This window comes from Sceloporus undulatus, chromosome 3 (assembly GCF_019175285.1).
Source record: "Sceloporus undulatus isolate JIND9_A2432 ecotype Alabama chromosome 3, SceUnd_v1.1, whole genome shotgun sequence".
NCBI classification, from domain to species: domain Eukaryota; kingdom Metazoa; phylum Chordata; class Lepidosauria; order Squamata; family Phrynosomatidae; genus Sceloporus; species Sceloporus undulatus.
This window is the reverse complement of record NC_056524.1, coordinates 39,876,309-39,904,248: the sequence shown is the minus strand read 5'-3', so window position 1 is coordinate 39,904,248 and position 27,940 is coordinate 39,876,309. Positions and strand designations below refer to the sequence as shown.

General features: G+C 41.4%; 1 protein-coding gene across 2 annotated transcripts in view; it reads right to left on the bottom strand.

The window, feature by feature from the left end:
- The window catches only part of LOC121925489 (limbic system associated membrane protein), a 653,060-nt gene that overhangs the window by 619,462 nt on the left and 5,658 nt on the right, over window positions 1–27,940 (bottom strand). Inside the window, exon 2 of one of the 2 annotated variants that reach the window (XM_042457699.1) lies at window positions 8,931–9,009. In XM_042457699.1, the coding sequence (XP_042313633.1) occupies window positions 8,931–9,009 (79 nt within the window). Of the gene's footprint in view, window positions 1–8,930; window positions 9,781–27,940 lie in introns of those variants that run through there. The other variant, XM_042457698.1, reaches the window with a different exon arrangement.

Here is a 27,940-nt window from a genome sequence, read left to right as displayed (position 1 = left end):
TATCCACTGAGGGTTCTGGAACCAAATCCCAATGGATGCTAAGAGCCCACTGTAGTCCAAGGCAGAGGAGAACAATAGAGAAAGAGAATTCTACTCTTATCAAGTACCAGACTGTCAAATAGACTCTAACTACTACCCCATTATTCTTCTCTCTAAAGATGATTGGCATTCTTTTTCTTTTTAAACAAATTTGTAGCTTGAGTGTCTGCATAGCTCAGTGGAAGATTGCTCAAATATTGTTTCTGTGGGTCACCTTCCACCCACAAGTCACAGCAGCCCAAACAGATTTAGCAGTTGCCTAAAGGGAGGAATGACTGTTCTTCGTGAAGAATTATAACTACACCTTGTATAAGCAAAATGCTCTCTTCTCTAATAACTCAACAGCTTTCATGGTGTAATCGAAGATAGTTAATTTGAACTCACTATCAGCTCCCAGATAAATGTTTTTTCAACCCTTGAACTGCTGCTAATTGTAAGAGGAATGGGTATTTAGCACAGTTTCTTTTCAGTAACTGATGGAGGAGACATATACCTGATGTGGCAGAGACCAGATAAATGAGGAAAAAAGTCAGCCCTCTTTAGACACTTTAAGATACAGAATGCTGTGGTGGACCAAATTTCAGACAGGTCCAGCAGGAGGTCAAAAAGCAGGAAGCCGAGTCTAATCACTAGATGGCAAGTCTAAAAGATTAGAAGAACACAGTTTTCCTCTTAACCATTTCTCTGCACTGTAGATTTCTGTCTCTCCTTGTGCTAACCTACTTTTTAAAAGAGGGGAAAAAAGTAATACTACATAACATTCTATGTTATGTTAACTCTACGTAATTGTAAATAATTCCTCATTCATCTAGGCACAAATGATCACTGGATCTGGAAGGAAAAGTCAACCAAAGGTCACAATGGCCATATGGAACACCTGAACACAGAGGCAGTAAGCCACTAAACCCTATATGCTGACCAGCCACAACAGGAGGGGACCAGTACCTTCATGCCCAATTTGTGGGATTTCCAGAGTCATTTGGTTAAAACTATGAAAAGCAGAAAGCCAAATTAGATGGTGCTTTGAGCCTTTTTATGTTCTTATGGAAGCAGAGCTATGTTTCAAAATATGTTGGATCAGACCAGCCCAAACAGTAGCAATATTATTTAAAGAAAAGCCACAGCTAGTATTGTGAGCAAAGATACAGCTGCAAAAGATTAATCCTTTCACAGACCTTGTATTAAAGTAAATTAGCTTATGATATACTTCTTACACCTCAATTACAATAAATGTAACCAAACAGTTGCAGTCACACAGCAAAATGCATGAAAATGTCCTTTGTTAATTTGGAACCAAAATGTAATTAGCTAACATTGCTGGTTAAAGGAATTGTCTACAAACCAATAGTGTCACTAGGGAGGTGTGGGGACTTCGGAAGGCTTCAGGCAACACCACTGAAGGGGGATGACACCGGTGAGTGCTTCCCACCTCCCTGCTGCACACCACAGCACAAGCCGGGGAGGGAGAGGACCCGCCCCTCCCATCCCAGCTTTAAATTACAGTAAAGCCATGTGGGACAGGGAGGAAGAAAACCTGGCACCCCACCATCCCTGCCCTGTGCTACTTTACTTTAGAGTATAGCCATGTGGGGTGGAGAAGGAGAGGGCCCAGCTCTCCCTTGTTCTTGCCCTGCACAGCTTTATTCTGAAGTAAAGCCATGTGGGGCAGGGAGTTGGGAGTGGGCCCTTTTGGCTCTGCCCCAAAGCCCCACCCCCAAAGCTCAGCTTCCCAAACCAGGTGACACTCTGGTGTGGGGCACCACTGCTACAAACAACTAGTCATTACCAATTGCTTGCATTCTGATTCTGCATATAGATCAGGACCCATCAAATATTGTAAGGAAAAAAATCTGACTCCAGATAAGACTTTATACAGACTTTATACAGAGCGGACCTCTTGCCTAACCTGTTTGGGAAGACTTCATTACATTATTAATGTAATAAAGCAAAGGTATTATATTGATCCTGTATACAGTATATGAGTATTTATTTTTTACATTCAGTTGACTTGACTCTCTGATTACAGTTGCTCTGGGCAATATTTGTGTTTTATCTCTAATCCAGATTAAGGATTGACATATTTCTGTTATATATATATATATATATATATATAACTGCTTACATTTTGTTTTTAGCATTGTACTCATCCCAGATTTGAAATTCAATATCAGCTGTGCCTTCTATCAAATTACTAGATTCCCATAAATCCCACTGAAATGGGAAAATACAATTAACCCCAAAGTCTTTCTCCTTTGTGTCCCCAAGTGGAAGAAATGATCTAGCGGTAGATAACTCTCACATTTCTCCCAGAATGACTGTGATTAAGTTTTATAAGAATAGATTTTTTTACATTCAAATGTGTGTATATGTTGCCTTTGATACTATTCACTTTTGAATGTGTACCCCGGGAATATCAACATCAAGTTTAGCTTCGACTTCAAACATCATCATTGGTTCAAGTTAGCATCACTTTTATCAGTTCAGTTTGTTATTCTGCCTTCTTTAAATAATCTATTGGATCAAACTGTACTAACTAAAATAAATACCTAGAGTGCATACTGAATACAAGTTTTCTGTCAGAAGTATTTCTCATTGTTTTCCTGTTATTCAGGATCCTAAGGGCGGGGGGGGGGGGGGGGGCAATCCCTTGTGTTTCATGCTAGTCAGTATAAAACAGGGGCAAAGTAGTTTTACATTATTACATTTCTGCTGTGCAGAGGAAATTTCATTTTCTGCTATTAAGCTCAGAAGAAGGTAAATATCTTTGTCATCTCTAAGATAAGTATACATTCTAGGTACTATAACTGATGGGACACAGGATCTATGAGATGCCTCAAACACCTCCCTGAAACATCCCATTATTGTCCCTATTATCAACAGAACATCATCAGTGAAATGTTCTGCTAGCACACTAGATCTCTCTTTCTCTCTGCCTGAGGAAAAGCAGGCCTGTAGCATTATATAGCCCCTTGGGCACCTTCAGAGAGTACCACAGGATTGTTTCCATTCCAACTTTCATTTATGACCACAGGTCCTTGTTATAAGACCATTGCTTGATAATCCAGTTACTGTCCATTGTTCTGATATGCTTAAAAGAGACAAGGCCAACATGTCCCAAGTAGTGTCTATTTCTGTCACTGTTCTGGATAAAAACAGAAGGGCATAATGCTTTATTCAAGACAGCATCCTTCATATTACTTTTGTGTGTCTTCATAGATTACTTCTATCATATTGACAGAAAGTTGAAATTCATATTATACATATAACATGAGATTATTATTTTTGTCCAGAAATTTATACAGGTAACCTCAGGGTCTGTATATGTAAAAATGAGTGATATTTTAAGACATGCGAAATGCAAACATTAACTTTCTGTTTGTTACACATACATTTTATACTTGTGTATCTGTTACCTAAAAAGTAAACCTTTTGTATGAAGCAGCCTTCACTCTGTGCATGGAAACAGAATAAACAAATAACATATTTCAAATATTCAGATTATTGATTCTCAAGATCATACCTTTATGGATAACCAATGGAGTAATTAAAATTTTAGAGGAAACCATAAATTTAATTGTCTGTAAAACACCTGTCTTGGGCTTGGTTTTCACTATTTGTCACAAAGTGTTCTACTGGAATTTTATTTGTGGCCCTCGTATCATTCATTTCAGCTCTGTTTGCATAATACAGATTGCATATTCATGAAATTCAGCATGACGACAAATTTGGAGAGAGCGTCCATGAATTTGGTATGCAAAATTCACAAATGGAACACCAACTTGAGTTCACCCAGGGAAAATTAATGAGATTAGATTAATTCATACTTTGCACTGTTAGTATAAAAATGTAGGTGGGTGGGCATAATTGAGGATGTATATACTCTCTGTCCCTACATCTATATTCAGTAACACAACAATGCCATGAACTCATGTTTAAAACATACACACATTTATATATAACACTCTTTTAAGATTCCCAAAGATCTGCGCTTCATTTTGACATTCCACATCATATGTCAGTAACATTTTCCTCAACTGAGAGAAAAAAAACTTACAAATTTACTACAATAGTGAACTAATATTTTTTTCTAAAAGAAAATTCCTGAAAGAACACTGAAAAAATATTATTGGCTTCACTGGCAAACACAGGAATCTAAACAAAAAATATAAAATTGAATATATAGATTGAAAAGAAATATAAAATCTGTGGACTGGTTTGGACAAAATTTAAACCATGTCTTGCCATTATATTCATTAGTCTACAAAACCTGGACACTCGTGTCCCCATCCCCCCACCCCCACCCCCAGTCCTCTACTTATGAGGAAATGCACACATGAGGAACTGCAAGTTTTGACTTCTTCTTGAACTGATTACAGTTCTCCATTACATCCAAACATGAAAGACTGTTGTTGTTGCTACTGTTGTTTTTTTAAAATGGGTTATGGGATGGAAAACAATTGAGATCAAACTAATTTCAAATCCTAGCACTTCTGTGACCACTTCAGAAGTGGAAACTTCCAGTCTCATCGCATGCCAATATGTAAGGGTAAGTTTTGGGAATCTATGCAGAAGGGTAAGTGTTTGGAAGAAGTGCAAAACCTAGGACAGCTCCAATTACAACCAAGGGACATTATTAGCTGGAAAGCAAAGCAGGTTCAGATATATGTCTTTGGTTTGAATTCACTGAAGACTGCTATAAATCAGTGGTGGGCACACTGTGCCCCATGGGCCACATATGCCCCATAGCTATTTTCACAGGCCTAGAACCCTCTGCTGCCCCTCCTGAGTAGGGAAATACTTTCCTCCCCAAAAATTAACTGACGACATCTGTAGGTTTTTGGTACAGTTTTACAATTAAAAAAGGGCTCACCGGCACCCAAACATCCCTCCCTCAAAACAAAAACAAAAGTGAACCTCTGGCTACTTCTGGGTTTATTTTTGGTGGTGTTATTTTTGCATATCTTGGAGATTGGAACAGTGGGTCCTGAAATGAAAAGCAGGTCCCCATGCAATCCAAAGTTAACCACTCTAAATATAAAGGGTGTTAAGATTGCCTCCATGTTCATTCAAATAATGTGTAAATTCATTCTGGAGAAAGCTTTGCCTTCTCCACCAATAAGTGTCTGCCATCTGCACATTTGAAACATGGAACTGCTTCATCTTTGTGGGATCCTGGACCAATCAGGATCTATGCCTTGCATAGTGAAGCTCTTTGAATGCATGTTGCCTAGGCAGAATGGCTCGCTTTGCTTTCTCCTTCACTGACTGGTTCTGGTTCTCCTTCATTCTGTTGTATTACAGAATGCCTGCCCAGCTTTATGACCACTGATTACAATGGTGCTCAGAGGACTTCGGCATTGCCACTGAAAAGCGTACACAGAAAACTTTAGTTAAGGGCAAAGTTCTCAAAAACATGTGTACATTTGGGGGGGGATACCAAATATCTACAAATTTCTGCTTTTAACCCAATATGGAACTGGGGCAGAATGAAAATGCCAGTGGGATTTCTGCAAAATGCAACAGGAACAAGACTGCAAATGTTCACAACTGTAGCTTCCATATACATTATTAATATTCCTCATTTTCCAGGGTATGGAGTGCATGCAGAAATATGACTGAAATACATAGAGGCTGGAGAATGGGAAGTGACTGAAACTCAGACGTCCCTTTTCCCACATTAGTTTCTTCACAAATGAACATCTGAGCAGAGCTAGACAGGACCTAGCCACAGCAGCCATGCATAGAGTCATCCATATCTGCTGTGCAAATAAGCAAGAAATTTGTGGAGGCTGAAAATACCAGGACTTATGGACTGTGGACACTTTTTTTTTTGGCTTTAAGTGAGTACATTTATGTGCAACATGTACAAAAGTCCCAACAAAGACAGATAAATTAAATTGAATTCCTGTCGGTGGCAGATCTATAAAACATACAGTCCTTTTTGCATCCATTATGTTGGAACTGTTTCCTACAGCTGTATCTTCAGTTGGTTACAGTATCTTATTTCAACTGTTGGGCTTGAAAGTTTACACATACTTGTCTAACAGTAGTTGATGTGATGAAAGTAATACGTTTTTTCTGCATAGTGTCTCTCTCTGCTGGATGCCAATATAAACTGCATAGACTCTCTTCCCCCTCCTCTGTCTGATTCTCTATCCCCCCCCCCTTCTCTCTCTTTAGCCCACTCCGTCCTTTCTTCCCTCCCCTGGAGGCCAGCTTACACAAAATGCCAATATATATTCTTAAAACACACACACATACACACACACACATATACACATTCTAGCATCTCACACAAAAAGATGGAATCTGGATATGCACATTCTACATCACTTCCACACAAGCTACACATATCTTCAGAGCAAAGGCATTTGGAGTACCTGGTATCTTTAGACAAACTCCAGGGCTGCAAGGTTAAGTGGGAAATAGAAATCCAATGACCCCTAGCTAGGTAAGTGAGCTTAATGACTTTGCTGCTGCCATATGTACATAGCGGAGCTGAGCATATTCCCTCCTGTGCTATGCTGGAAAGGGAGAAGCCAAGCCAGTACAATTACTGTACCATGCTTTTTTTAAAATGGAAGTAGATAAGTAATCATAGGGAAGCCATGCTTGAAAGGGGTTAACAAAGGCACAAATCCCCACAGGGCAGGAGGACAGAAAGAGGACTCAGGAGTCAGAGGCAACACCACTATTAGATGTTTTTGGCTGGGTTGAAGCTTTCTGTCAGGAAAGCAAGGCAGATGAATTACTCAGTAAATCCTATTACTCCATGTGGATAAACCTTACATGCAAGTTAACAAGTCTGGAGAGCTGGGGAAAAGATCCTGCTGAAAGGATAGTCCAGGATCAGAACAGTCTGCAGTTCATGAGATATAGGACGGGGGAAGAGATTCACACACTTTCCTCAGTTTTGTTTACTGAATCCCCCTGCCTAACATAATCGGGTGCTTGCAAAATGAAAAATAAAGATAATATACAGTGCTCTATCTTCCTGCATCCAGCATCTTTGGAGAAAATGAAGAGCTGAGAGTCACAAGTAAAGGAGCCAACCCCCATTAATAGGAATTCAGGAACACGCCTCCAATCATTAAACAAAGAGGGAGAGGAAATATCATTGGGGATTGTGTTTCAGAGTTCAGGGCAGCATCTAGTAGTTACCAGGACAAATGAGAGAGAGAGAAAGAGAGAGAGAGAACTTTGCTGCTGTCATTAGCTTTGCCAAGGAACTGCTCTCTGGATGCTTGAGGGTTGTGCACCATCAGCTGTTTCCATGGCTTACACACTTATTCTAAGTCATGTCCTGTAGTTTTAGTACAACAGTATGCAGAATGAACACATGTGGGCATGCACCTGCACATACAGGGAACAATTTCCATAGGAACTATTATGGTATTTTAAAGGTAGCATCTTGTGAGAGAACAAATAGTTTTATTGAAATGGATGGGAGAGAGGTTTCATTCATACACTGAAGCAGGCGAGGCTTAGTGCAAACCCAGTTTTGGAAAAGGCAGCCCAAATCAAAACTCTTTTCAGGCGTGTGGCATCCCCATCTCTGCCAACCCCCCCAAATCACACATACGTCCACAAAACACACTACTACTCCTTCAAGACTAAGCAAGGAAACCACCACCACCACCAACAACAACAACAAGGGGAGGGGGGGTCAAGAAAAGATACAACTCAAATAAATCACCCAAAACAAACTGGGGTACTTTTCCAATGAAGAGACCCACTTCAAACTGTCCAACAGTTCTCAAGTCAGAAACACCCGAAGAGTCAACAATTTGACAGTTTTGTTACAAAACACAGACCAAAAGGGCAAGAAAACCACCTGCTCAGTATATGCCCGAGTATCTGGAGGAGGAGGAAAATAGGAAAAGAGGGGGAGCCAGATAAACACACATTTCCAGGGCTCCTTTCTCTAAGGACTAGCCTTTTAGCTACAATGCCTCTGTGGGCTGGAGAAAGAAGTAGATACTTTCTTTCTCTTGCTACTAAATGCATTTGCCGTGTCCCCGCGGTCAATAAGGGGCAAGTGGCACGCTTCTTATCTTCTTGCTGCTTCTGGAACTGAAGTGGCAGAGATGGAGAGAACCACCAGCCCCTCAGCCATAAAAACCCTGGAGTTCTTGCTGGAGGGCTCCATCCCAACTGCTTTTGGGGAGATGGGCAACTCTGGCTGTTAGATCTTGGAGCTGGCTAGAAATTCAGACTCGCCATAAACTGACCGAGGGGGCCTTTCGTTTTCCCCCAAACGTTACCAGACCGTTACTCGAGGATCGGAAAGGCAAGACTGGTTTGGATTAACTGGTCTTTGTGGGGTTAGTTTGAACCTAGGGAGAGGGCTCCTCTACTTGAAGCTTTTGTGGACGGGATGAACCCTGAATACCCCTAAAGGAGTATTCCAGGGGAACCAGACGTCCTCCTTTCCCAGGACCCGTCCTCCATTTCCACCTTCTGTCCGGGAGAAATTCGGGCAAAGAAGCATGGACTGACATTGGCATGGGAGTTTGGAGCTTTTATTTGGCCATGTCCTACATCCCCCCCCAAAGGTCCTCCAATTTGAGCAGGGTAAAGGAGCAAGAATGTGTATTTATCTAGCGCAGCATCCAGACTGGGGAAATAATCCGGTTTGGGAGCACCGCTTGAACGGTGCCGAACCGGATTATTTCAGCTGGTCTTCGGTCCATTTTCCCCCCGGACTGTCCTCCATTTTGGAGGCGAGGACATCTGCTCACCCTGCCCCTGCCCCGTCCCATCACAAAAGGCAACCCCGGATGCCTCCAGCGCTGAGGACCCTGGAAGAAGAAGAAGAACAACAACAACAACCACCCCCACCCCCCCAGCAAGAGAAAGGCCAGAAGGTTGGCGTCCCCGGCGGCCCTTACCTGAGGATGGCGGTGTCTCCCTGCCGGACGGTGATGTTGTCGGTGCCTCGGTTATAATCCACGCTGCGGACCGGCAGCCCTGTGGGGAGAAGGCAGAGCAGTCTGAGTAGGACCAAAGGGACCTGGCTCCCCTCCGCCTGAGCCCTTCCGAGCATGGCTGCACCGCGGGGCCAAGGAGGCAAAGAGAGAAGGAAGGCAGGCAGGCGGCACTGGCCCCTCGCTCGCTCGCTCTCTCTCTCTCGGGGACCGGGCTCTTCCAAGACCAAGAAGAAGCGGGAAGCCAGCAAAGCGGTGGCTAAAAATGCCCCCACAACTCCGTCCCTGGCGCTGGGAAGAGCTCTCCTCTGGCTTTGCTTTCCCCCTTCTTCTTTTTTCCTTCCTTCCTTCCTTCCTTCCTTCCTTCCTTCCCTCTCTTCCTCCAGCACTGGACTGGAGAGCTCGAAAGTCCTTATATATATGATCCTTCTTTCCCCGTTGCTATTGCGGTTCTTAGGAGACTGGAGCTCGACCCCCTCCACCGCCTCAGCTCCTTCCCCGGCGGAGGAAAAGGCGGGAGAAAAAGCCGAGAAGAGAGGGAAAGGGCCACAAAAAGGAGGAGGAGGAGGAGGACCAGGAGTCCCAAGCTGAGGGCGAGAAAGAAACGGAGAAGAAGTCCAAAAGAGCGCCCCAAGGGCCAAGGAGACCCCCCTCAAAGGCGGGGAGTTTGTTGGCTTTGCTGCCTCCTCCTCCTCCTCCTCCTCCGCCTCCTGCTGAAGCGAGCTGCTGAGCAAGTCTCTGAAGGCTGGGCTCCCTTCCTAACCCACTTTCCCAGGCGGAGGGGAGGAGGAGGGAGAAAGGAAGAATGAAAGAGAGAGAGAGAGAGAGAAGGAGGGAGGGAGAGCGCCTCAGCCCTGGAGGAGGGGAAGTGGGGCTCGACTCAGGTGTAGCTCCTTCTCCATCAGTCCCTTCAGGGCTCTCCCCTTTTGTGCTCCCTCGCCTCAACACAAACTCACACAACACACACACTGCCCCCCCCTCGGGTTGTCAGGACAACAGCTTCTTTGTGGAGCCCCCTGCGCCATGCCTCCCCCCCTCGCTGCCCAGGGTCCTCCTTTTCCAGGACAACGTCCTCCAGGGCAGCCTTCCCTCCAAAATGTCCTCCCATTGGAGCAGGACTACAAGACAAATGGGTTTATATTGAGAGGAACGGGGTTTTGCTCTTCTTTGGTCATAGGATGGAATAGAATAGAACTTTTATTTCTACCCCGCTTCTCCTGCAGGAGTGAGGCGGCTTATAATACGTGAAAACGTAACAAAATGGTAAAACATAGCCACGGACAGAAAGTGCAATAAAATACATCAGTACAAAATACAACCTGTAATCCCTTCCTAATGGAATAAAAGTTGTGTCCTACTTAGTCATGTCCTACGTTTTGTCCCCCCCCCCCCGCCATGACTGTCCTACATTTCTTGGCCTCCTTTGCTCTCTCCCTCTCCAAAAAGGAAAGAAGAAAAGAAAAGAGGGCCTTGTTGGCTGTGAGGAAAAGGGAGGGAAAATGGGGACGAGGCACATCCAAAGCTACTGCCCAGAGTGACCCAGAGGTCCTCCTTTTCCAAGACTGGCCCAACATTTCTGTCCAGGGGGGATTCCAAAATGTCTCTCATTTGGAGTATGGGAGTGTTGAACTTTTGTTTGGTCATGCCCTACATTTTTTTCTTGAACATCCTGCATGTCTTGACCTCCTTCATGATTAGGACGTCTGGTCACCCTGTCCCTGCCGTCCCTCTCCCCTGAGGCTGAGAGAGTGTGACTCACCCAAGGTCACCAGTGGGTTTCCATGGCCGAGGCAGGACTCAAACCCTGTTCTCCAGAGTTGTTGTCCCAACACCAAAAACCACTGTGCCACAGGCTGGCTCTCCTAATCCATGTTTTAGTTCTGTCATTTTAAATGATTGGAAGACACCTTTGAATCCCATTCTGAGAGAAAGGCAGGATAGAAATCCCATTAAAAATAAATATATTAGAAGGAAATATCACCATCGCCACAGTCAGGGGGCTCACATGGTTTCACCCAGTTTGCCACAAGTTTTGTGAGGCACTTGGTGACTGAGAGGTTGTCCAACTACCACAGGGTTAACAGTGGTTTGTAACAATTTATGTGCCAAACTGGTAGGGCCTACTTGAAGTGTATGAGTCAGGTCAAGATAAGGGGGTCCATAAGTGAAAAGGAGATGACAATGTGAACGGGGGGGGGGGGGGGGGGATGGCAACCATGACATGCTATATCAACCCAAGGTGCATCTACAGTCTAGAAATGAAATACAGTTTTAACATCATAGTTTTTTGTGGGTTTTTCGGGCTATGTAGCCAAGTTCTAGAAGAGTTTATTCCTGACGTTTTGCCAGCATCTGTGGCTGGCATCTTCAGAGAAGGTGGCATAGAGTACACACACACACACACTCACACACACACACACTGTGTGACCCTGGGTAGGGAAGAAATTCCATATTAATTTGTGTATTGTTCTGTTGTTGACATCACTTTAAGTGCTGTAGCTCCATGCTATGGAATCCTTGGATCTGTAGTTTTACAGGGTCTTTAGCCTTCTCTGTCAAAGAGTGCTGGTGCCTCATGAAACTACAAATTCTAATATACTGTAGGATGGAGCCATGGCAGTTAAAGTGGTGTCAACTGCATTATTTGTACAGTGTAGATGCACCCCCAGTGCTCATTTTGGAAAAAGTGAGGGGGGATGCTGCAAGCCCAGTTCATGGCTTTCACTTATGAGCTTGCATGTAACACTGAATGTACATGGACTATTACATGTGCAACTCATAATCTGGAAAAAAAAATGAGGTCTGAATCTCACACATGGGACTATTATTTGCTCATGTGTTCCCAAAAATCTGCATGTAAATAGGAAGCTGGAACATAGGAAGATCAGATGGTGTAAACTCCAGACATCCATTTCTACCTGGAGGTGTCCAGTTTTACTCAAGGGAATGTTTGAACAGTACTTTTGTCTCATGAAATTGACCCTTAATTTGCTCCACTCTGTTAATGCTCATGAATTGTCTTATTCTTATGTGCAGTGCAGCATGTGCACCACAGCTCAGCAATACACACACACACTGCTGAGAATGAGGTATCAGACTGTAAATGAGTGGTGTTCATTAACACATTTGTCTACAAAGCAAAACAAAACTTTCCTGCTCTCATATCAGAGAGGAAAGATGTGAGCACCATCCCTCCTTACAATGTGTGTGCATGTGTGATTTAATATAAAGAAATGCTTAGATATACAGTCCAATAATCTACAATCTGAAAATAGTACAGTCCAAAATACTACAAAGAGCTAGCATGGCATAGTGCTTTCACTGTTGGACTAGGACAATGGGAGACCAGAGTTTGAATTCCCACTTGATCAGGGAAATATACTGGGTGACCTTAGGTAATTCACACTCTCTCAGCCTCTGAGGAAGGCAAGAGTGGCAAAATCCCTCTGAACAAATTCTGCTGAGAAAATCCTGAGATAGGTTTGACTTAGGGTTGTCATAAGTCAGAAATGACATGAAAGCACACCACCACCACAACAGAAATGTTACTGTCTTGGATTATTAGTTCACTCTGTGTAATGGGTACTTTGGTGCTGCAGCTATTTTACAGGCCAACACACTGGAGAGCCCATAATCCCTGACTCTTGCTTCATAGGAGGCAGACTAAATTTGGGGCCCATACAGACAGGCCAAAATAAAGCTGCTTCAGGTCACTTTGGAGGTATGCTGTTTAAAAGACACATGCATCTTAAGAGGCCAGAAGCTGCACCAAAGCTGTGTGCCAGTCCTTAGGACTGGAGCGTGACTTTGGCGAGGCTTCTGGATTCTTAGGACGTATGCATCATTTAAACAGCATACCTCCAAAGTGACCCGAAGCAGCTTTATTTTGGCCTGTCTGTATGGGCTCAAAGGACAGGTAAATTTGAAAACACAGGACTTTAAGCTTACAGTCCTACATCCATGCTTCAAGGGCAATCCAAAAATACAGGCAGTGCTGTGATCCATGCCAACAAACCATTTAGTATGTATTTTGTACTTAGCAGGTATTTTTGTAATTTTTTTTTCTAATGCACCTTTTTGTAAATTTTGCTAATGGGTCTTAATTGCCTGTTCAAGGCCAAGCCATGCTCAAATATGTTACATTACAACAGAGAGCTCACACTTGAAAGCAGTGTACTTTAGTGGTTTTCCATGTTCAACTATGACTCTGGAGTCCAGGATTTGAATCCCTGCCCCACCCAATGGAAACCCACTTGGGCAAAGACAAACTCCCTCTGAAGAAATCTTGCCAAGAAAACCCTGTGACAGAGTCATGATAACTTGTATACATCTTGAAAGCACACCACCACAACAACAAGGCTCACAGTTGCATATTATTGATTGGGAAACCCTTTACTTCCCACCTATGGTATGAATCACAGCTAAACACAGAGAGAACAGGGAGGCAAGTGGCAGATTATGTCAGTGTTCCTAACAATCAAAATCCCCTGGTGGTTCAGCTCTGCAAGCCTTGGCTTCACTGTACAAAATGACAAAAGAATTTCAGAAGAGTCCAAAGTAGCAATTGAACATAAAACTTGAAAACTGATTCTCACTCAGGAGCTGTGCAGACTGGCAGTTTGGGCTGGGTTGGGGGGCAGAGTCGGGGCATAACATCTACATGATGCATGCCCCGGCTCTGCCCCCAGGGTGGCGCGATGGCACGCACTGCATGGCATGACACACAAGGCTTCACAGCACTCCTCTGGCACTGCATTCACACGATGCAGCACCAAAGGAGAAATACCAAAGGAGCACTGATACAGCTAATGTGCTATTTCCAGGGGGTAAAAAGGAGACACTTTTTGTACCTCCTTTTCAGGCCCTGAAAAGGCCAGATTGGGCATGCACGTCAGTTGTGCAGCCCCAGTCTAGCTTTAAAAGGGGTGGCTGCAGGCCACCCCTTCAGGGCCAGCCCAAACTGCTGGTCTGCACAGCCCCTAAATTTCCATCTTGTTGAAATCTCACCTTTCCACTGCATCCCAAATTGGCTTGCATCATTTTTTCACTTTCTTTCCCCAGAGCCCAACCCCACTGGTCTAGTATTACTGCATTCAACTTGAGGTTGTTCTTTATGCTGCCATTAATAAGCACCAGAAAAATCATCCTGAAATGTAATCACAGTGTTATCTCTGTATTTGAATACTTTCATTTATTGTAATATCTTCAAAGTTTAATGAAGGGGAAAAATTATCTAAGAAATGAGAAAGAGGAAAGGAGACAGCAAGTAGAAGGCAAAAAAATAAAAAGGGGAGGGGGTGATTAGGAAAAGAAAACCCTAAAGGGATTTTAAAAAAATAAACCACCAAATATTTGACAGAGAAGTCTAAAATCATTAGGTCCTTTGATGAAGAGGGGAACATTCTTCTGGGCAATTAGCATTTCAGTCTCAGATATTGCTCCTTTCTTCCTCTTGTATTTTCCTTCCCCAGATAAAACATTCTCCATCGCACCCTCAGCCCAGCCCTTCCTCTTGCGCTCACTCTCTTTCTTCTGTGCCCCCTGGTCTGTGAGGGTCTAATTGGAGTGGAGACAATGATAGCATTGAGTTGCTTGAAGTGTGAATGCTTAGTCTGTCCTCCCCAAATGCCAGCACTGGCAGCTGAGCCCCAGATCCTTGCAGCAGCTTCGCCAACTTGACCCACAGAGCATTCACAGCACCACTCATGCACCATTGGCATCGCTGTGCAAGGAGGGAGCTTAATTAAGCAATGAAATGGGGGAGGAGGAACAGGCAGCCTGTAATGATGGCTCAATCAGTCCTGACATCCTCCTTCTTTCCTTATGCTGCTCACATATATGAGACAGCCATGCTATGTTAACAGGAAGAGTGTCAGTGCCTAGAACTGGACTATAACCAGAATAACAAAATGTGCTGTTGGAAAGAATTAATGGGAAGAGTGATTGTTTAAGTTTCCAAAAATCCCATTTCTACTCCTGCTTCCAGATACTGGAGACAGAGATATATATTAAAATTCAACATGCAGTATATGTTTAGTTTCTTCATTAGTTAACAGTTATATCCAGCATCTGTCTAATGAGTTCAGGGTGGTGTGTGTGGATCATTCTTTCCCCACTTACTCCATATGGCAATCCCATGAAACATCCTAGGATGGGAGAGAGTCACTGGCCAAAGATTAACCAGTAAATGTCATGGCTTAGTGGGGATTTGTATCTGGATTTTTTTAAGTCCCAGCCCATCATCTTAACCACTGCACCATGTATGAGGATGAAAACTTTAGTTGTTTATGTGTACACTTGCAACATTGCTGAAGTATAAACAATATAATATGATTGCTGGTGACACACAGTTGTTTCATCACATTGTTACATTTAAGCATTAGGTTCTTAATATGCAGTGTTTTTGTTATGTTAGTTCTAGATTATAAGAGATACAATGTCTCTGATTTAGCTTTAGTCACATACAACAGTTGTTAGACCTGGATGATGAAAAGTTCACACTTAGGTCTATAGACACATACAGGCAACTAAAGCCCAGATGAACATAGCCATGTGGATGCAAATGCACATCTGTGTTTGCTGTACAGGCTTAAGTCTATTTCTGCCTGCAGTGATCCCTTGCTGGATTGGATTGTAGTCTTTTTGGTTTAGGAGTATGTACACAGTAGAGTTAGTCAAATCCTTTTGTAATGCAGAATAGAGGCCAGTTTTATTAACAGGGAGATGTTGTAAATATCTGTCTGTTTAGCCTTATATCAGTTTCCCCTAATGACATGTATTTAATGTCTTACTAGTCATTTTAATAATTTTGTGTGTTGGAAACCCTATTTTTGAATGTGGAGTTTTAAAGGAAGTTTTCCACAATAATTCTAAATGAGATTATATCAGAATGAGGTCCCCACCACCATCTTTATACAGCCCTTTTCTCCCATGCACTCAAAGGAAACTGACACGCCAGTATTTGTTACATATATCTCTCTCTATGTGTGGTTTGCCTTCACGTTGTTTCTGATTTTTGGCAACCCTAATATAGGGTTATCTTGGCAAGTTTCTTCAGAAGAGGTTTGCAATTGCCATCCTCTAACTTATCTGTTGACATCAAAATATACCAGAATGCTGAGAAATTTCTTTTTTCCAAGGTGTTGTCTTCTTGTAGAAAGGAGAGGCACTTCTGAAAATTGGTTCATACCATGGAGAGCTCTATGCATTGATATGTTATTTGATAATGAAACTTTTTCTTCTGTTATCCAAGGTGACCTTGACAGCATCACTATGGAGAGATGTAGTAGTAAAGGAAGATTTCAACAATCCTGATATTTGTTACAAGTAAAATTCTACCATGGATGTAAGGTTCAACATATTCCTCACTTTCCTTGCAGACAATTACAAAGTCCAGAAGCTGGAAGAAGAAACAAAGGAATAAGCTATTTTAGATATAATCCTAACAAACAGGGATGACCTGACTAATGGGGCTGGGGGGGGGGGGTCCTTAGGAGGGAGTAGCCATGTCCTTCTGGAGTTTGTTATGCAGTGGAAACAAGAAGCCAAGTGTAATTAGACATGAATTCTAGACTTTAAGAAAGCTGATTTCAGTAAATTTAAGGAAATATTGGAAATACTAAAATATAAGAGAGTTCATGCTGAATATGAGTTTCTTAAAAGTGAGATAATGAAGGAATACTGGGTGTGATCCTGTGGTAAGGAATACTAAAATATATCATGATGGATATGAGTTTCTTAAAAGTAAGATACTGAAGGAACTATTTCAAACAGTGCCAGTGAGGAGGAAAAATGGGAGATGTTTAAAGAAACCAGGAGGTATATCTAAAGAAGTTTCAATTAAGCTCAGAGGTAAAAGAGACATATACAAGAAATGAAAAGAGAGAGAAATCACCAAAGTGGAATTCAGACAAATAGACAAACACATCTAGGTAGAAAGTCAGAAAAACTACAGTGCAGAACAAGCTCAGTCTTCCTAGAGAGATTAAAAACAATAAAAAGAGCTTTTTTAAAAACCATGTTAGTAACAAAATGATGAGCAAGGAAACATGATTGCCATTGCATGGAAAGGATAGTAAAATACTAACAGGACAGAGAAAAGGCAGAATTGCTGATCACCTGCTTTGCCTCAGTCTTCTCCCAAAAGGATAACAGTGCTCAGCCTGCGGAGAATGGAAATGCAGCACAGAATAGGTGGAGAGGTAGTACAGGAATACCCTGTTACTCTAAACAAATTCAAGTCTCCAGGGCCAGGGGAACTACATCTGAGGATATTAAAAGAACTGGCAGAAGTAATCTCAGAGCCACTGGCAATAGTCTTTAAGAATTCCTAGAGAACAGGAGAGGTCCCTAAAGGACGGTAAATGTTGACCCCATTTTCAAAAAGGGGAAGCAAAAAGGACCCAAATAATTACTGGCCAGTCAGCCTGACAACCAGGAATGATTCTAGAACAGATCATGAAACAGATAGTCTGTAAGCATTTAGAAAGGAGTGCCATTTTCATTAAAAGTTAATGTGGATTTCTCAAAAACCAGACTAATCTTAACTCTCTCTCTCTTTTTATTAAAATAAAATAAAATCACCAGTTTAGTAGATGAAGAGAAAGCTGTGGATGTAGAGTATGTTGATTTCTGAATGGCCTTTGACAAGGTCCCACATATAAATTATTTCAAAAAAAAAAAAAAGAAAGAAAGAAAGAAAAACAACAACAACAACAACAACAACAACAACAACAAAAGAACAAAAAAAAAACCCCTAGTAAAATCTGGGCTAGACAATGCTATTATTAGGTGGATTTGTAATTGTTTGACTAACTGAGCCCAAAGGATGCTAGTCACCAATGGCTCTTCTTCATCCTTGAGAGAAGTAACTAATGGGGTGCCACAGGGCTCTGTCCTGGTTCTAGTGCTATTAAACATCTTTATAAATGACTTGGATGATGGAATAGAGGACATGCTTAACAAATTTGCACATGATATCAAATTAGGAGTAGTAGCTCAAAAGGGGTAGTTAAAGAGGAATGCAGAAAGACAATATCTATGGCCAGAATGAAGAAGAAGTTACAATGACAGACAAAATACTTCAAGCAGTTAAAAAAAGGAAAGTAGCAAAGGAAAAGGGAGACAGGGACACAATCAGAACCAAGAATAATATTGCCCAACAATAAGTACACAATGATAAAATTGTTTCTCTACAACAACCAATGGAGAGAAATAGAAGCTGACAACAAAAAAGGAAGTGTAAGAGACCTCTTCTACAAGATCTGAGAATTCAAAGAGAAATTTAAACCATGGGTGTGGACGCTCTAAGATCAGAAGAGTAATATAACACATGGGAAGAAGGAACTTACAAAGATGAACCCCAAGTTTTGGAAAGCAAAGTGAAAGCCACACTCAAAGCAATTGGGAATAATAAATCACCATTAACAGATGACATACCAACAGAACTGCTACAATTCACAGATACAAAATCAAATACAGATCTAACTAACATAAAATGTCAATATATAAGAAAACAGATCGGTGGCCCACAAATTGGAAGTGATCAATATACATTGCTATCCAAAAAAAGAAGACACAGACGATTGCATAAACTACAGGACTATTACATTAATTTCCCAAGCAAAGTCATGCTCACAATTCTGCAACAAAGAATTCTGTAGTGAAGAATCCTTCCATATGGAGAGGGAAATCCCAGAGGTGCAAGCTGGATTCAGGAAAGGAAGAAACACTTGGACTCACATAGTAAACATGCAATGCATAATGGAGTATATCAAGAAATAATAAAAAAAAAACCTCTGCATGTGTTTTATTGACTACAGCAAAGCATTTGTCTGCATAGATCATGAAAAGCTATGGGATGCTGTCAAAGAAATGACAGCCCTGATGTATAATCTGTACTCAGGACAACAGCCTGCCCTCAGAATTGAATATGGAGAAACAGAAGAGAAATGACATGATAGCTATGTTTAAATGTTTGAAAGCATGTTGTGTTGAAGACTGAGAAAGCTTGTGTTCTGCTCCTCCAGAGACTAAGGCCCGGAACAGATGGGCCTTTGAGGCGCCCTTGTCACATGCAAGGGCTGCCTGGTGGGTAGAGTGCCCACATGCCCAGCAGCCCTCGCACTTGATGAGGGTGGCGCAGCTGCAGCATGCCCACCAGACGTGGCGCGTACTGGTGACATTGCCCCGTTTGGAGGCAGCGCAACTGCAACATCACCATGCCGTCACTGGCACTTTGGGGTGGTGGAAGTGCACCGCAAAAAGGAGCCACTTCCCAGAACTCCTTTTTTGTTACACAGGAGCGCTGCACAATTTGGTTGTTGCGGTGCTCCTGCGGAGCAAAGAGAGGCACCAGGGATGCGCCTCTTTCTGGCAGTCTGTACCTCGCTTTAGGCACAGAGAAATAGATTCAAACTACAGGAAAAAGAGATTCCACCTAAATATTAGGAAGCACCTCCTGCTGGTAAGAGGTGTTTGACAGTGTTATATGCTGCTTCAGTATGTGGTGGAGTCTTCTTTTGAGGTTTTTAAACAGAGGCTGGATGGTCTTCTGTCATTGCTGCTTTGATTCAGTATTCCTGCATGGCAGAGGGTCAACTGGATGGCCTTTGCAGTCTCTTCCAACTCTATGATTCTATTATTCAGTTGTGGAGAAACTCATAGCTAGGAAAAGTTGAATGAAGTCTGTCAGGCAACTATATCAGGCAGAAGTGCATACCTCTTCCCATAGCATCATATGAGCTGTTCATTTGCAGTTAATAAGAGTTATTATATGTTAATTACACAAGAGTGGAATAAAGAAAACATATTTTTTCATAAATTAACAATTATGTGATTTGACTAGCATCTGCCACACAACTGCTAAATCTGGCTAAACATTTCCTTATCTCAGAGTATTTACTTAAGAGGCAGTTACTATCCTGTTAAATCTAAATTTAATGCCTAGTTAAATATATTTAGGGTGCACTTCATGGAAAATGGCATCAATATGGTTTATATGGAGAGTAAGAGAGGGCTTTGAAAGATGAAATAAGGCAATAAAATCTTTCTTCAGGTTTCAGTAACTACTGAAGGCCAGCTGGAAATACAAATGGCAAAAAAAAATTCTCTCCTCTCAGGGGAAGACAAAAGACTAAAAATTGCCTTGCTGTTTTGTTCACAAAATAATTCCCAGAAGCAGAAGCTTCACCTCCCTTTCCTTGTCCTGAAAATGTAAGAAATTGCAGAAATAATTTGAAGTAGATGGAAAACTGCAGATAGGAACAACAAAAGTAACTGGAGAAGCTGTAAGAACCACATAAGGACATGCTTTTGCATACAACCTTCCCCTATTTTTTTGAAACCCTGGTGTTGTTACTCTATGCCATGGCCTTGTCTGGATTTTTATTACAACCCCAATATCCAAACTCTAGTGAGAACCATCATGAAATAAACATTTGATGATAACCATATTGGAAATTCCCTTTGGCACTACTATGCACCTGCCTTAGCCTCTTTCTTCTTCATCTTCATCTTCCTGGTCATCTATTTTTTTAAACTGGGATTATCTATCCTCCCCATTGCATTGACAAGGTAAATATTTTTACTTTTGACTGGTATTTCTCTTCATTAGTTCTAATCCAAGACTCCTGTTTTTATATTTCAAGGCTTTTTGCCCTATTTATTTGTTTATTTAATGAACGTCCATCTTCCTTTCTTCCCTTATTTCATATTGACTGACATCTAAAGCTGATTATTGGTTTGAGCTAGAGCAGACCTACTGAATGAACATAACCCATATAAGTGTTGGCTTTTTAATTTTCATTGATTCAGTGGGTTTGCTCTAGATCAGTGATTCTCAAAATTGATGGTATGTTGCCCATGGAAAGATTCAGGGAGGTTGTGAAGGAAATGGGGGGGGGGGGGGGCAGGTGGGGGGCTTTAGGTAATTATTGGTGTGCAAGAAGGACAAGCAGAATCAGTAGCCTTTAGGGCCATGGTGGGGATGAGAGTTGTATGAAACTTCTTTTTAGGGTTCCTTAAAACCACCATTAAGCCTCACTGGTCACTTTGTGTGCTGGAGTCCACCTTTTGCCTGCCCACGTGAGCTCACTCCCTTAGCCACATCTTTCACTAGTAATGGCAGGAAATTCTTATGAGTCTTGGGTGCAGGATATCATTTCTGTGACTTGGAGAGGTGCCATTTTGGGATAGAGTGACTGACTGGAGCAAGGGGTTAGAGCAAGTGTCAGTGGGGAATCAGCAGCAGCTAAAAGAAGCTTTCAAATTTGATATCCTGCTTAAGCTTTCTGAGCTTTGCTGGGACTTGGCTGGCAGATTGGAGCTGTTGTGCTGCTCCTGCTTTCTTTCATTGGACAGCTGGGAGAAATGTCAGGAATAAACTCTTCTAAAACATGGACTCATAGACTGAAAACCTCACAAAAAACTACAAGAAACAATGTTTGTGGTGGTGGTGGTGGGGAACACTTAAAGTGATATGAGGAAGTCATGTCTCTGGAAAAGTAGGGGAGGAGTATCTGGGGTTGAATCTGAAAGAGTCCTTTGCCTCAGTGCTACTCCTGAGGCAAACTCCAGAGAGTTAAAATCTTTCCCTTTTCCTGTCAATGCCAATCTCCAGTCCAGAGCATGTGGCCTCTGTAAACCCACAACATACACTGGCTGTACCCCTCTCCACCCCAACAAAGAAGAGAGTCCTTCCTCACTGGGGAGAAGCTTCTCCCTTTGCACTTGGTCACCTTGGGAGCAGCAACTGAGTCAGTTGAGCAGCAGCCAAGAAGCTTCTTGGCCACACTACCCTTTGCTACAAAGCTGACATGGGTGAGAAGCTTCTCAGTCACTACTCAGCTAGCTGCTTGATTGATGCTCCAGGGTGACCTGGTGCAAAGGGAGCAGTAACCAAGCAGCAGTCAGGCATCAACCAAGAAGTTTCTTGCCTGCACCAGCCTTTCTCCATGGCTGGAATGGGCAAGAGGCTTCATGGTCTCTGCTCATCCACCTGCTCAGTTGCTGCTCCTAAGGTTATTCAAAGGAGCAGCAACCAAGATTGGTTATTTTGAATTTGCAGTAGAACAGTAGATCTAATATCAAGAAATAGGTATTGTGGGTGGTGATAGGCTTGTTGCTCAAGAGGAAAGGAAGAAGCAGCCCAGAACTGTTTGGGGATCACTGCTCTAGGTGGACTAAAAGCACTACACAGTTCTAGTAGTTTGATACCACTTTATTAATCTAGAGAGCTCTAGTGCAATATTTCAGAAGAGTGAACGTCATAGCACTTTATAGCAAAGAATTGTGAGTACCTATCAAATTACAAATCCCAGAGTTTCATACATAGAACCCTGGCAAAGTAGCATCAAACTGATATACACTGTAGATATGTTCTAATGGTTGAATTTAGAATGTTGCTCATACAGCTGAGAGAATTCTATCACCCACACATACAAGGACACAGCCAGGATTTTGGGAAGGAGGGCTTGAGCGTGGCAGCACGCACACACCATGAGCACATGCGCCATTCATTATATTCCAGCTCAGCTTTGGAAGGGGGGGGGGTCCAGATCCCTCAAACCTCCTGCCCCTGGCTATGTCATTTCTATATCATTGGAGACACTTATATATCATTGGGGAACATCTTCAAATGATTTGGCTCACTTTTTTCTTTGGTGAACTTCCACATCCTGTGAAAAACAAAGTATTCCCAGGCCCCATTCACATTACGAAAATAACTTGGTGTGAATCCATGGCGTTTAGACTTGTCCTGACTGTACTCTGTGCAGTTTGGAGGGGGGGGGCAGTTTTTAGAAAACCAGCTTAGCCTGGTGTATTTGACAACAGGTTCTTAAGCACATCATTTTGAAAGAGCTGCAATGATATGCATCTTTGGCAGTGTGAGTAAGCTATTAAATTGCTTTCGAACATGCTGCATCATTCCCAGAAATGGAGGCGCCTCCATTTTAAACTGAAATGGTGGCAAGTGTGAATGGCAACAGGGTTAAAATACCATGAAAAGGTTCAGAAATGGAAAATGTCGCAAGAATACAAATCCCCCCCCAAAAAAATAAGTATGAATCCCCCCTTAAAACTATCTTTAAAAATAAAATTTGCTTCCATCCATCTCTACAAATTGTACCATAATTACAGCCCATAAGCCATATGTAGTCAGTCACACAACATAGAATATATGACCCTTACCATGGAATTCAACAGCTTGAGGAGGATACTCCTTGAGAAACATACCTCCTTTTGATTGGGGGGGGGGAGGGAATCTGCCTGCTTTTGCTAGAATCTGAAAATTTATTGATGAAGCCTGTATTAGCAAATTGTAATGAACGAGGAATTAAATACCCTTCTGATTGGTTGGGGACAGAACTGAGGTTTCTCCTTCACCAATAATATTACCAAGCCCTTACTTTTCACATTCTTCCTTCCTTAGCCTACTATTTGCTCAAAGACTTTGAAAAGGCACAGTACAGAATACATTTTCAATAAGGGTTTGACTATTATATTGGAAAATCATCTCATCATAGCTTAATCTTGACCTTTAAAAAACAACACAAATAAGAAGGTCTCACAGGTAAAGCAGAATGATGTTATTGATCTTGGAGACTGTGATATTTTAGAGATTATAGTATCTGTTATATGTTGCTAGTGCCTAAAACACAAAGATAGACATTTGTACATTGGAACATCTTCCATAGTTCCCAGCAGCTTTTACAATACCCTAAACAAAACAGAGCAAAGAAGATTGGAGCAAATGTACAATGTCCTTCCAGCAACTGATTTCCAGCATGCCTATAGTTATTGATAGTCATTGTACATTATATATAACAAGCAATTCCAAATTTGGCGTGCCAGATTTTTCTCTTCAGTCCTTTTTCACAAGCTTGCTAGATAGGCTGCATAAAAAGGTGTTGAAAGAAAGGAAACAACTTCTCAAATACTGGAAAAACATTGTTCAGCAGGCCTATTCAAAATTGCTAAGACTGGCTCTTCCTAACAAACACCAATGGACCCCAAAAGACTATTTTGATATTGGCTGTTAGTAACGGATGAAGAAGCTGCAATACCTCGTTGAAATGAAACAGCCTATATATTCATTTGGCACTGTAAAATGTGCATTTCTGAATGAAAAAGGCAGTGCAAGGCTGTAGTACTGTGCATTTCCCTGGGTAGACCCATTATTGTGGCTTCCACAGAGCAATCTAAGTTGTCTGATGAGCCAAGAAAATGACTCTCAGGATTTTTTAAATGGTATCCATAGAAAGTGAACTGTCAAAAAGCCTTAAATATGACAGCCTGATAGATGAATTTGTACATAAAATATTGGAGAGGTCCCACTGAAACTATGACCTACCTCAATTTCAGATGCTGAAAAAGCTCGCAATAGTTCTGCAGTATGAGACAGTGTTTATCATTTTTTTAAAAGAAAAAGAAGAAAGAAATGAAAATACATTTATAAGATGAACCGATTTTCAAGGAGAAAAGCAGGACACTTGTCCAGGGCTGGTGTTTTTACTGGAGCAAGAAAGAGAACAAATAAGCACAAGATTTGTGGCCTCTCACCTCCACTTGGAATACAGGGAGAGAAAACAGAAATTGTTATTCTTATGTAGGTTGCCTTATGCTTCCCTACCCCCCCCCTTAACTGATTTTGTTTTGTCTCCCACTCCCACCTTTTTTAGTATTTATTTTAGGGTCCTGTTTTGTATTAACTCCATCTTCCATTCACAGCCCTTTCTTTACACACACATAGAAATTATTCAGAAGTCTATACTTTTTATTCTCATTTTTTCACATGCTGAAATGAAACCAAAAATTTTTTGTCACATGGTGAATCGCTTTTGGACAGCTCTCCATACTGTTAACTCACTACAGCCCAGAGGTGGTCCTGAAAAGTGGAAAAATAAGACATATGGAAGCAGGCTGAAAATTATATCAATCAGCTATTTCTGTATTCAGCATGGATCCAGAATGGCTTTGGAAATCTTACTTATTGAAAGAAGAAAATCAAAATAGTAATTATATTCCTCAAGTTGTGGAGTATGAACCCATAGATACCAGCTGCAATAAGTATTATCTTGGGTCTCACAAAACTTTATGAATACCACCATAATATGTACAGTTATACAACAGAAATAACAAATACACATGTCCCGGATCTGTTACTCATTATAATGTTTGGGAGCAACTTCACTTGTTTCTGTTATTCACTACCATTGTGAAAAAGTTAACTTGTTACATTATTTGTTGCAATATGCATAACATTTCTATTAATTTCTGCTAGTTTTTAAAGTGGGGACCTTAATAGTGATAAGTTAATACAATAAAATTTGAAAACTTTCTGTCATAATCCTTCTTAAAATGCTCTTAAAAATAACTAAACATTCATTCATTACAGTACACCCACAAAGTAACATTGCTTTTATCTGCTACCTTGCTTCAAAGTAACATGGGTATACTTTAATTACTCAAAAAAAAAAAAAAAAAAAAAAGCAAGTTATTGTACTGGTAGCATCATTACATATACCACACTACTTTCATGCTCTTTCCATATCACTTACAACCCCATCCCCTTTTCTTGTAACATTCAAACTAGTTCTCTAATTTGTCCTTCGATTCTTCACACACACCCCATATAGGTTTGCATTCACCATATCTTGATACAATGAACCATTCAACTCTTCTGAATGAGATAGGAGTACAAATATGTGACTCTCAATTACATTCTAGTGTGACTTGTTAGAGACCTACAAATAACACAGCACACATAAGACTGTCCTGTGGGAACAAGTATGAAGGTGTGAAATTTGAAAAGGGAAAATGTGGAGTCAGCTTAATGAGAAGTGAAGAGGCAATGGAACAGGGGTTGTGTGACTGCTGCAGGTCCATCCAAATAGGGAAGATCCTGATTCAGAGCGATGAAAGAAGAAAAGTCCTCCCTCCATGGCATCTGACATCATCCAGCCTGGGAGTGAAAAGGCAGGCCCAAGTCCATCAGGGCTAGCCAGAGCAAGAAAAAGGGCCCTCCCTCCAGTCCATCTGCCATGGCCCATGTCTCAGATGGAGAGAAGAACCACTGAACTTGATCCCCTTCCCCACCACCATTTCCTTCTCCTTTTGTGTCATAAAAAAGATTGGAAGCCTGAGGGCAGGGAACCATCTGAATAATTATCTTTAAACTGCTCTGAGAACTTTTAGGGCTGAAGAGTGGGTTATAAATACAGTAAACAAACAAACAAACAAACATATTGTTCTAGGTTCTTTCTCAAATTCATTCATTCGTTCATTCATATCTTGACTTTCCCCCAATACTGGGAGTCACGGTGTCTTATAAAAGTTAAAACACTTGCAAAATCATAAATAAAAATATATAAAAGATGTTATTATTAAAATGTATTTAAATTACACATAGAATTAAGTCCAGTAATCTTTCACCTGAACTCTGCCAATGTGTCTTCGCTTTTAGTCTCAACATAGGCTAAATATGTATGCAGTAATGCTTATTATGGTCTTTGTCATTATTCCCACAATCTGCCAATACATCTCACACCTAGTGGTAAGTGTCAGCATAAAACCACACAAGAGAAGTGGAAGATCCTGCAGTATGTTTCAAGGTTATTAAGGGGTTGTTGGTCAAAATCCACATTCTTACCCATAATTTCATTTGATGGAAAGAGTAAGGTGGTATGACTTTTGCTATACAATGTCACATGCTACCTTGAGTTAACAGTGGCGCTTTACAGAGTGCCCAAAAAGGGCATTCTGCCGGTGCCTGTGTTTGCTGCGTCAAAGAACCGCAGCGGACAAACCGCATGGTTCCCCAATGCAGCAAAAAGAACCCACAAAAAGCAGCTTCTTTTTGCAGCATGGAAATGATGCCACAAGGCACCAATGGCGCACTTGTGGCATCATTTCCGCACCTCAACATGCGGACGCTAAGCATCCGCTACGTCAAAATGGTGGCGCCCATGTAGAATGGGCACTGCCATTTTGTATGTGCTCGGCATGTACTAGGGTTAGGGGCATCCGGAAAGGACGCCCCTTCCTAACCCTAGTACGTGCCGAGCATGTACTTTTTGGTGGTGTGTAACCCACCAATGTTAAGAATTGATTAGCTTGATAGACCAAATATCTTTCTAGTTCACCTTGGAATCTTACTTGGCTTGACTACATCTCCCAGAGGTCTCCAACCCATAATGACAACCTATGTAACTATGGCTGTATACACAGTGCAGAAGGGTTGTTGATGATGGTGAATTGTGTGTGTGTGTGTCTCATTCATATGGCTGTCATACATCAAAGTGAACTTGGTGGAAGTTAACAAGAACAACCTTACACAGGATTGTGGTGCATTTTTTGTTGTTTTTGCTATGAGTTACCAACTTTGCCTATCACTGTCTCCTGTTCCGTTGCCCAAAGATGAAACCAATGTTGTCAACAATAGCTCTAGACTTTCTCCTTTCACTTTCACTTTGTTTCATCTTCATATTTACCATGTTTGTCATGGAAATAATGGAGGGATAAAGTGTTTTTAATTGTTATATTTTATATTTTACTGTTGTTAACCGCCCGGATTGGTTTGCCATAGGGCGGTATACAAATTATTATTATTATTATTATTATTATTATTATTATTATTATTATTAAACTGAAAGAAAGTAATACGTTTATCACTCTAGGAAAAGTGAGTCTACAGTTATCTTTTTCTCAATTATTAGTTTGGGGAGATAAAATGTAATAGCAAAACAAAACTCCAGTTTAAAAAAACAACAACTGAAGATAAAGAGGAATATGCAGAGCAACAAAGATGATACTGACCAAGCCTGAAAGTATTTGAGACAAACTGACACAAAGGAAAGCTTTCATTACCATCAGTTCCACTAGAACTAAATAAACAGTAACTAAATAAATCAAACAAACTCAGTCAGTGAATATTGATGAAGGATGAAATAAACTTTCTCCTTATTTTCTTCCAG